An 11,710-nucleotide genomic window follows, 5' to 3' on the forward strand; every position below is an offset into this window, starting at 1 on the left:
TCTCATTTAAAACTGGTCACTAGCAAAAAAGTATTAAGGACAGCACAATCCAATTTATACCTGTTTATTTCAGCCTGGGGGGGGAAATTTGGAAGCAATATAAGGCTGCATTTCTGATCATGACCAGAAACTATTTAAAAAGGACACAGGCATTTCCCATAAAAATGTTAAGGTTTGCAAGATTTACAAAATCTTTGCAATATTTTTGGTGTGCAGCACCAGTACAGTCTAAATCACCAGTAATGAAAGAAGCGCATGAGAGTTCAATACAAATCGTTCCATGTATTACAGAAAACCTCACCTATTCTAGTCACCCCCCGCCCTCCCTCCCCCCACCATTCTAGAACTAACCTCTAGTGCTAATCAGCTGACATTTTCCTAGTACCTTACTAATTAAACATGATTGCTGTTTTTCCTGTGCATACTTGAACTACTACTTAGTCAACACATGCAGAGAAAACCAAAATATAACTGCTTTCTAGATAAAGAGTTCGAGTATGCCAAGAGCATATCAGTAGGGCAAGCATATTGGCTGGATGACTTCTGGAGATCCTTGTCAGTCCTGTCTCTAGGATCAGTGTGCTAACAAGTGTGGGGTTGGTTGTTCATTTGTTTTTATTTGATATCATTGACATTTGCTAATGCCACGAACTTACAGGTTAATAAATGCAGAAAAATTACTGGGTTACAAACCCAACATAATACCAGTTTAGAAAAATCTAAAATAAGTGGTTAGAATAAGCTTCACAAATACACAATTTAAGGCCTTATGAAATGATATTCCAGTCGATTTTAATTATTTAAGAACATTATATTTAAATACTAATGTTCCAACAGCTAATCTAGAAAATAGTTGCCTAACTTCATGTTGGGTTGAGGAAAAGATTAAGAAACACATAGCTATTTTAAATATAATGTCTGCTCCAAAATATTAAAACATGACTTGGACTTCTGAAAACAAATGCCCCAAAATCTTCTTACTAGAGGCATGGGGAGTGGGAGTGGGAAAAGTAACAATATTATCATTGGAGCTTGGTTGAATTTTCACAGAGCAAAATTTATATTTCATTTACATTACTGTAGGTGTGAACCAGCTCCATTATGTTCACAGTGCTAATTGTAGCAGAGATTAAACTGATTCCCAGAGGAACAAATCTATCTAAACAAGGTTTGGTTTAATTGCTACTTCAGGTACCAAAAGCAATTTCAAACAGTCTGTCAGTCATTAGGAAAACTACCGAATAATAAATCTCTCTAACAGAGGTTGTTGCTTGTTTGGTTTTTTTTTTGTTGGTGGTTTTAAAATCACACCTCTAAAAAAACAAGATTAAGTCTAGTTAATGTAGTACATTAAAGCAACTAGTGATGAAAACAGAAGCTCTGGATCTATCAATCTATCTTACCTTTTACATCTCCATACAGGAAAATTCTCAAGATATGAAATATGTCACTTATACTTTAGACATTATTTTCTTTTTCCTGATGAGAGGGGGGAAAAAAAAGGTAATAATGCACTTATACAGCAAAACTTTTCACTTTTAAAATAAAATAAGTTGTGTAGATATGCACAGTATCTTCCAAGAATGTACACAGTAGAGTCCATTTAAAATCAAACACGATGGTGAACTATCAAATAGGCCTTACTTTCACTCATTAGCATGGCTTACCATAAAAACTATCTCTTTATTAGATGACTATATATTCTCTATAAACTCCTATATCACTCATCATCACACCTGAAAAACTTAAAACATGAAGGAACATGACTAGTACCTGTAAGCTTGACATATGATTTAATTGCTGTTTAAAGACTTTTTCCAGCACAGTGGTACATATTCCAAGCAGAATCTGTTAACACAGTGCCTCCTTTTATTAATTCAAAAAAACACCTCTCACAAAAGAAAATTTTTCAGTTGCACGTGCAACTTCATCACACTGCTAAGGCTGAACTGTTCAAGGCTAGATGCTTCCCAACATTCAAAAAAGAAGAGGAGTTATTTTCAGATCAAGAATAAGATCAAATTACCCTTATTAAAATCGAATTTCTTAGCATCATACACGAAGCTCTAGTGCCATTCATACTTGTCAGTAGGATATCAAGTTTAGGAAAGGAGCTAAACTTCTGACTACTTAGTTCTGATGTGAGCTAAACTCACCTGGTATGACAGCTGTACTTGCTTTCTTCACCACAGATTTCCCACCCCTTCACTGCAAGACTGGCTGAGGCGGTGGTGGGAATTCAGTTTTAAGACCTTGCTAGCCAAATTATCATGCAATTCAGAGCCTGTGCAGAGCACACTCCACTGCCTTGCCCCCTTCTTCATGCCAAGTGGACTGTGTAAGCTCAGGGTGACTGAGCAGCCTGGAGCTGACAGCCCTGGAAGCTGGGCAGGATTTTCCGTGCACTACTTCATCCACAATTCTCAGGCAGCACTGAGGCAGGAGACTGGAACCATCAGTGAGAAAGAATGAGAGAGAGGTGCATGACTGCACACCCGTGACAGATGCAAAGACTATATCCCAAGGTATGTCCTCAAGATAAATGAATTAAGGTTACATGTGCAACCCTAGTTTTGGCATTCTCTAGATTTAAAGCAGTAGACTTCATAAACTTGATGTGTTCTTTTTCCAATTTAATCCTATTTCACAACAATTTCCAAATAATGCAAGACCTGGCAAGAGCCTTCAGCAAGTAATTGCTGAGAAGTCAAGAGATTATTGCCTTTTCAAGGAAATAGAAATGTGTAACAGTTAGCGGGTTTCATTGTGTTGCTAAGCACGAATTCATGATTTTTGAATAGCACATTAATGCTTTACTTCAAAAATAGGAAAAAGCGCATTAAAAATTCTCTGTATTTACCCTAAAATAACAACTATAAGTACCGCACATTCCTCCATGTCATCTCTACTATATTCAAAGAAAGGCTATTAAGAACATCAATAACAGACATTCACGCCAAAAGAAAAAAACAAAGTAATGAGTACTTGCAAATATAGTACCATTAAAACCAAGCACTAAATGCTAGTGTTAGTTAACATATTAATACACACCAGCAAATTAGGGCTATTCATACAGGCACATTTTTTCTTTCAATAATATTGTCAATGTTCATCCTACTTCCGATCAATTGTCAGTTACAGTTCAATCAGAAACAAAAAATATTCCATCCTGTAAAATATTTGCACACATAAAACTAAGACTACAAAAGCTGAGATGGAAATTTATGAATGAGAACAGATCAGGGAAAAAAAAAGGATTCTAGAAATCAAACACAATTGATTGTCTGCAGAACGTGAAGTACCCAATTTGTAACCGAATTTTCACAGCAAGTATTTGCTGCACTAGCACCCAGTCAGCCCTCTGTGTTCAGCGCAGGCGGTGCTGCAGCCTCTCTCGTGCGCATTAACTGCACATCCTTGTCAGCCATGCAAGTGTCACAGCCCCACACTGCCGACGCCTCTGCCGTGAGGAGGCCGTAGGCTGACTCTGTCATGCCCGTGCAGATCCGATGGAACCATTTCTGACAAGAGGCTTCACACAGGATGGCATCCTGGTCATCATTGACCTCATGCGTACAAATCCCACATGGATACACGGGTTCAGAGGACGAGTGTCCATGTCGACTGGGGTGGAGGGGTGTTTTGCTGCTCTTTTCAGAGTTGCATCCTTCAGCAGGACCTCGAGGCTGGCGGGACTTGCTCTGAGTCCCATTTGAGTGGCCAGTGTTGGTGTTATCAGCACTATTAGAATGGCTGTTATCCTGATTTACCACATTGTTTCGAGTAACATTTTTCAGGTCACTGTTACCTTGACTCACAACGTCCTCTGTCCTGTGGTGATGCTGATGAGTAGCAGTGCTCTGGCTGGATGCTTTGCTTGCACCTTGACTAAAGTCTTGCTTTTGTGCTGATGATTTTGTCTGGTTGTACGTGTTTGGTGGAGGAACAAAAGAATGGTTTGGCTCTAGCTGAGAATTTGGAAAATTTGGATTGTTTCCAGGACCAAAGTTAGTTGGCACATCAGGGTGAGGTATCTGACCGGAGTGGCCAAAGTTCTCCCCAGGATTTGGCCTGAAATGCTGAGCAGGCATATTGACATTTTGATTTACCTGACCACTGCTATAAGGTGGTTGATTCCCAAAACCTGGGTTATCGTGCGGACCAAAGCTGAAAGAGTGGGGTCGACTAAAACCCATGCCAACAGGGTTCTGAGGAAGAGGATGTGGCTGGTTCCTGAGGGAGTAAGAACCACCATATGGTGAGGACACTCTGGGCAGCATGTGAGGTGGCATTCTGAAAGTGTTATAGCCTCCAAAGCCAGGATAACCAGGATTATTAAAATATGGATTTCCTGAAGGAAGTGGTTTATAAGACACAGTATTATAGTTGTCATCAAATGGATTTGCAGCTACAAGGTGGTCAGAGCTTGGGTTCGGTGGTGGAGCATATTCAGATGGAGGAGGAAATGACGACCCCTACAAATATTTTAAATACAACACTTCAATTAGTTTTAGTATTTCCCTGCAAGACAGACCAGCCACAAAGGTTCTGGATTAGCAATACAACTGCTGAAAGAACTGTTCAGCTGTTGTGCAAAATTCACCCACTGTACCCTGCCAGGCTGTCTGAAATTTCAGTACAGAGGCAGGAGAGGAGCCTGGGCTCCAGATAATGTGGTGATTTATAGTAGTCTCAGTGTTTTAAGAAGTTTGCAATTGAAAATACTACTTGATATGTGACTTCTATTTCATAATCTTTTACAAAACACAAGCAACAATACAGAAATCCAACTGTCACATACACATACACCAAGTATTTCCAAATGTTGAAGGGCAAATTTGAAGCATTTCCTTAATTTCATTTTGGGTTCCTGTTACTGAATATACATCTCTTAAGGCACCCCACTTCTATGAGGATATACAAACCTAATGGTACTGTAACCCTAAAAAAGGCATTTAGAATGTACGAGTCAGCAGAATGGTATTTTCTATAGTCTGTGGAATATTCTATGCTGTACACTTCTATACCAAACACAGCATTCAGTGATAGTGGGCAGTCTGCAAAGCATAGTCAGGAGGTACGAAACATGAGGATTATGCTCTGGTTACAGAGCATAATCAAGTGCTTAATGGAGCCCAGAGTCTGTTTAAATGTCACCTGTGCAATCATACAATTAAAATTCATTCCTGTAGGAAACATCTGCTGGGTTCACACTCACACTAACTGTGCTCGCAGAAAGCACTTCCTCCTAAGTACTAATAAACTAAGACTGAAAATTCATTAAAAAAAATGCTGCAGTGCAAATTTTAACCTGGTCAGAAGGAATACAAGCTAATCTGCATGTCCTCTAGAGTTACCATTCCAGAACACAAGAAAACTCCATGAAGAAAGGTGTGAAACCTTGTAAAGTAACTGAAAATTTCTCAGAGCAGGTTTCAGCATGACTACTTTGAAATAAAACAAAAAGGAAGAAAACAGATCCACATCTCAATGGACTCTACATAGGCCTAACAGAAAGTGATTGTTTTACCTACATAAATAAAGGTATTCCCACTGGGCAGTACCAAATTAACAGATACTCTCACTCAAAGCTGAATGAACACACAAAGGAAAACTCGACACTATAGATATCCAATTCCTTAAGATATTTTGTATTGAGGCTTTCTGGAAAGAAAAACTGCCTACAAATGTCACATTGCAGGGATTCACTGGAAAGGAGCCGTACCTGCCTTAGCTTTTGCTTGAAAATGACCTGGAGAGTATGCCAAGAGTTTAGTCAAAGCATTAACAAACTGTACAGATTTATTAGCCCACAAACCTACACGTACAGGAATGAAAGTAAGGAGAGAAGTCTCATGGCAACTACTCATGCTGTACAGATTTCTACCAATGGTTACAAAGTCATTAAAAAAAAGTCTATCCCAGAATCAAATCCCTATGGTAAAAATACAAGTTGTTGCAGTCTCACTGTGCTCCTCTCTTTATATGTCTTTGGCAACTTATAGGGTTTAAAAATCTTCAGCACAAATAAACTAGTATTCAGGAAGATTTCAACTTCAAAGTAAAACTGAAATATCTGGTATGTAGCTGCTATTTGTGACAACAAACTGATATTCTGAACAAAAAGAGACAATCATACCAGCAAACAACATTTGAGTGCACCGTTTATTAAGAATTCAAGAATCAAAGGGAATTTACCTGTGTATTTGCTTTGCGCTTTTTCTTATCAGGGCTTCCAAGCTGAACTCCTGGTCCTCCTAACCCATCCAATCCACTGTCACCACCTACAAAATGTCAATCAGTGCAATAGTGCATTAATTTTCTTGCAGACTGTATTGTAAGTTTGCCTGTAACTACCATAGCCTCAGATACCTGTTACAAATACTGAACTTGCATTAACTCTGGTGCCTTATGTTGCAAGTGCTAAAGGAGCACACATCTGAAGGGAAGCTAACATCCCTCCTATACCTCTGTCTACCACCACTTCCATGTCCCATTCTTGCTCATCCTTATTGAAATAAACATTTCCATTTATTTTATATTTATCTGTCCCTTGGTTCTGAACATCTCCATATCACCAGCTAGAAGTATGTATTGTTTGCATAAATCATAAAACTTTCAAAAGAACTGCAAAAAGCCATGTCTAAGACTCACCTCTTATTTAACTCACATAGACACAGCATTTATCAAACTCGGTGTAGCAATACACAACAGTGTTATGATCCATCATGAAGGAAAAGGAAACAGTGGTAGATCCATGAACAGGAGCCACAAGAATCACTGAACACTTGCCACGTTGTTTAGACAAATCTCCAGTGTATCAAATCTAAATTACACTAAATGCAAGACTTGATCAAACAAAAAGACACCTGCCAATAAGTGAACCAGCCCACCTCTGCAGAAACGTCACAGAGTAACTGAGCAAGACAGTCCTGGCACAAAAAGAAATAAGGAATGCCCATTTCGCTGGTTGTTCAATAAGACTTGACCTTGAGCAATACAAAGAGATAACTGTACTTCACCTGGGATTCTTCACCCTCCACAACTGTGGGACAAGCTCTCAAATTTGTATAAATTGTGGCTTTCATTTTTAAAACCTCAGTTAGACCATAGATGAAAAATAAATCTAGCACACTCATTATTACCCCAGTCAGTCTGTCTTCATGGGGCTCAAGTGAAATATGGGAATGCAAAGAAAACCCTGAGCTGAAGTATGAGAAGCATTTTCAGGTGATACAAGAACATATGTTAAAGTACTAACATCATTATATTAAGAAACTATATTAATTCTTTTTTTCCCAAGCCCATTAAGATAATAGCTTATTTGCTCTTTAATATAAATATATAGTAACAGCACAGAACAGTAAGCAGGCAATCCAACCTAAAAATTTTACTGTTGTTTGTTTAAAATTGATATTCAGAATACGAGTCAAACTTCATCAAGATGCAAGCATCCAGCTGAACACACAGGTCTTCATTACCAAAGACAACCTGGAGATAACTGTGAATTATCAACAGTACTATGCAAAGCAGCACAGCGTATGATATTACACTGCTCTGTTAGACAAGTGCTCCCAGCAGACAGGTAAACCAGCTTTAGGACTATTCAGCAACGTAACACAAAATCTCTTCTCACAGGGAAGCAGCAGTCCTACTGTACACAGACCAAAATATCCAAGTTATTTGAAACACTCCTGATCCAAGGAGCCTGACAAATTTTCACTCCTAGCACTTCCTTCCTCCCTGCCTCCTTTCTTTTTTTTTTGAGGTTTCAGGGAATTTACCAGTCCTACTTCAAGTAAGAATCCAGTTCTGCCTCTGATTTAATAAGTTCCTTTTGGCTCTGGCTGTCACTGTTGAAATTTGATTTTATTTTTCATTACACATAAGGAAGATACATGGATATCCCAGATCAACACCTATCAAATTTTAAGTCTGAATTTCAAAGACAAGGGCATGATGTCACAATCAAGTTCTCAAAATCAACTCATGCTTGCACACAGCATATTGTGGTCTAAGATACCATCAAAGAAACTAGGGATTATTCTCTAAAAAGAGACCTTTTTTGCTTTCATTTAGAAGATAAAATCCTGCATATACTTAGTGTGCTACGAAGCATTGCCACTGCGTCACCTGTAGATACCAAATGATTACAGCATAAAGTTTTACATAAAGAATGAGGGCAAATTTCCCCTAAATTTCAACTCTATAAATCATCTTCTTTATCATCTATTTTCTCAAAACTGTTCCTGCACCTTCTATCAACTTCTTCTCTAGCGTTCCTATAAGTTTATACTAAATTTAGTGTAAGATTGCACTGCCAACACTAATCCTCACAACTGCATAAGTCCCACTCCTGTTCATGTCCCTCTAGTCTTAAAGCATAAATGACGTTAACCACTGATAGCAAAATATTCCAAATATCCAGATTTCTTTTAATAAATTCAACAACTAACGGCAGAGACATCAGTAAATTTGTGATCAAGTGTGAGGGTCATACACAAATGCTGGTTTACAGTAGCCAAAGTTAAAATTTTTAAAAACTACGTATAAACTCCCTCTCTGGGATATCATTCTTCAAAAGCATAAATACATGAACGTTAGAATTCCAGTGACAAGTTCCATCCATTTCTACCTGAATTACTTTTATCAGCAAAGCCATTCACACGCCTTGGTTTACAGAAGGCAGTCCTGTGTCTGGAAAGGCACAAAGCTTTTGTATTTTCAGTTCTCACTGTGTGAGGTCAATGGTTTAATTCAGCCCTAAGAATTTTTATTTTCTCTGTGGGTTCTATAATGATTTAATTTATACATGAAAGGAAACAGAATGTTAGTCCTAGCATACCTCCAGAAAAGAGTGAATAAGGCTCATTTTCATGAAGCCAAAATAAACTTTCCACAAAGTCACTTTTGGTTCCTACCACACAGACTTTCATTAAAGGTGTACCAAGCATTTTGGAACTCTGCACTACTCAAAAATTATTAATTGTCCAAGACTAATTTTTCAGGCAAAGATACAATCCTTTTGACTGGGACATCACCTACCTCATGGATCTAAAGATATAAATACATATCTGATAACTATTCCCCTATTAAACTATAGATAAAATTAATTTCAGCCGTTCACACTTGGGCAAAGGAGAAGAGATAAGCCTCATAGTCTCTTTTACTTCATGCATACCTAAGACAGACATTTTCAGTTTTAGTGAGGAGAATTGCAAGTTGTAGTTTTGTTTACACATTAAGGGATTTTGATTTTGCATGTAGTTTATGCCATACTTAACACACTGCAAATACAGTATGCAATATTTTCATATTCAGTGACAAATCTCTGTCTAGGTTTTTAGAGGATGGATGCCAGAGTCTTTTTAAACTATGCTTCATCTCAGTAAGAACATTTTCCCAAGAAACATAAATAGCTGAATAAACTTTTCATTATAGACAGAAAACTAAAAATAGTCTAATTTCAACCAGATTTGGTGAGGCTATTCTGTGGCCCTGAGACTGTAAACAGTTTTGATATTAAGCTGTAATCGGGTGGAACTTGGTGGGTAACTCTGGCATGTGAAACCATATATGCTTAAATATTTGCAGAATCAGGGCTTGAGAGTGGAGGAGTCTAATGAATCCCAGCCTCCTTTGTAACACTACTGTGTGTTTTCATTCTCTCATTTTCAAGCTTGCAATCCAGCTGTTACTATAACAGTTTTAGAAAAGCAAACTGTAAATCAATGACAACATGCACCATGGAATCTGCACCTTTTCCCACTTATCCAAGTAGAAAAAAGCTTAAAACATCAAGAACAATAGAATTCCAGAAGCAAAACAGGAGGTGAAAAAATGAGGAACACTAAATTGCAAATTTTATGATTTTGCCATGATTTTCACCCAACTCAGTCACCCATCCGGCTATCTTTGAGTATTTCATTCAGAAAGGCATTTCTGTGTCTAAGGACTATAAGGACACAACTACACTACGCATGCTGATATGCCACTGCCATTAAAGTCAGCTGCACTGCCGAAGTCGGAGGAGACCCTGCAGTTCTGCTCTTCTCCCTACACCTTTGAAAGAAACGCATACTTCGAGCCTCACCAGAGCCATACACCAGTGCTATTAGTAAAGAATAATATTTCGATTTTAATTTTTTTTTCATTTCCCGAAAAGGGAAAGACAAAATCCCAACTAGACCCAAGCACAGGAGCCAGGACTGGGGGGAGAAGAGCGAACACTCAAGTGTAATTTATGGGCTCTGCATCAGCACGAACTCGGACATGTGGCACTGCCGCCGTATTCCCTTGCACCAGCAGTATGCTCGCTGCATACTAATGTGCTGCACATCCCCAGACACACAAGAGACAGCACCGCACGCCGCCCTCCCCCGCGGGGCACACCTGCGCGCACAGCGAGCCCCGGGGCTGCTTTCCAAGGCCCGCAGCCTGCGGGAGCCCGCGGGGCCCGGCCGGGCCCCACCGACCAAACTTCGAGCGGCCCCCGCACCGCCGGCCCCGCCGCAGCCGCAGGGAGGGACCGCGCCGGGGGCGGCCCGGCCCGCGCTGCGCGGCTCGCGGAGCCGGCGGCGGCGGCGCGGGCGGTGCGCGCATCCCGCGGCTCGGCCAGCGCTCCGCACGGGAGCCAGGCCCCGGCGGCGGCCGCCCCCGGGCCCGGCCCAGCCCTCGCCGTACCTCGGGATCTCTTCAGCGCGATGGGGTCCTTCTCCTGTTCCGCTGACATTACAGACAGCAGCGCATGGCTCCCAGGGCGGCAAGAATCGGGGCTCTTTGATGCTGCTGCCGCCGCCGCCGCCGGCCCGCACCCCGCCCCCTCCGCCCCCGCCTCCTCCGCCGCCGCCCCCGCCCGCTGCTGCCGTAGCCGCCGCCGCCCCAGCAGCGGAGCTACGAGACTTTGCAAAGTTTGGGAGCGGGAGGGCTCCGCTGCAGCCCACGGCGGGGGCCAGGCCAGGCGGGGTCCCGCGAGCGGAGCGCCGCTGCCCCGAGGCCGCCCGGGGGTCCGCGGAGCGCCGAGCCGCGCCGGGCAGGGCCCCCGCAGGCTGCGGGCGCCCGCCCCGCCCGGCCCCCGCCGCCGGGGCTGCCGGGCCCCGCGCAGCGCCCCCGCCGGACACGGCGCCGCTCAGCGCGCCGAGCCCCCGCTGCCCGCCGGCTCCCGGGCGCGCAGGGGCGGCAGCGCCCGCGGGGCGCTCCGCGGGGCTGCCCCTGCTCCCGCCATGAGCGCGGCGGGACTGCCGGCCCCGGCCGCGCCGCCGCTCGGAACAAAGGCGCCGCGCTGGGGCGGCTCCGCCGGCGCCACCTCCCTCCCCTCAGCCACCGCCGGGGCTCGGTCCGGCCGCGGGACAGCCCCGGGCCGGGCCGGGGCCGGCAGCGCCCGTGAGCGGGGAGGCCGCGGCAGGAGCGGGGCAGCGGCTGCCTCTGCCGCCGTGAGGGGGGAGTCGCTGGCCGGGACCGGGTCTGGGCCGCCCTCCGGCGCCGTCCGTGGCTCCACGGCGCGGCTCCGGTGCGGCACGTGCCTCACGCCCGCTTCCCGCCTCCAGGCTGCGGCTCCGTTCTCCCGGCCCACACGGGCCGGTGCCTGAAGCGCTGGAGCACCGCGCTCGGCGGCCCCGGGCAGGCGGGGGGACCCGCGGGGAGCGGCTCCCCACACAGGTGTCACCCGCCGGCCGGGCTCTGGCCTGGGGACACCGCACAAACCACTGGG

The 11,710-nt window shown here is 43.5% G+C and overlaps 1 protein-coding gene across 1 annotated transcript; it reads right to left on the minus strand.

Moving 5' to 3' along the window:
• Positions 1-338: 338 nt before the first annotated feature.
• On the minus strand, positions 339-10,813 carry PYGO1 (pygopus family PHD finger 1). The gene is made up of 3 exons (XM_063412709.1): positions 10,684-10,813; positions 6,199-6,284; positions 339-4,475 (listed from the first exon to the last, which is right to left on the minus strand). The coding sequence occupies exons 1-3, from the start codon at positions 10,730-10,732 to the stop codon at positions 3,354-3,356; spliced, it is 1,257 nt and encodes a 418-aa protein (XP_063268779.1). The 5' UTR covers positions 10,733-10,813; the 3' UTR covers positions 339-3,353.
• Positions 10,814-11,710: the final 897 nt, after the last annotated feature.

Source organism: Prinia subflava, chromosome 15 (genome assembly GCF_021018805.1).
Source record: "Prinia subflava isolate CZ2003 ecotype Zambia chromosome 15, Cam_Psub_1.2, whole genome shotgun sequence".
Lineage (NCBI taxonomy): Eukaryota > Metazoa > Chordata > Aves > Passeriformes > Cisticolidae > Prinia > Prinia subflava.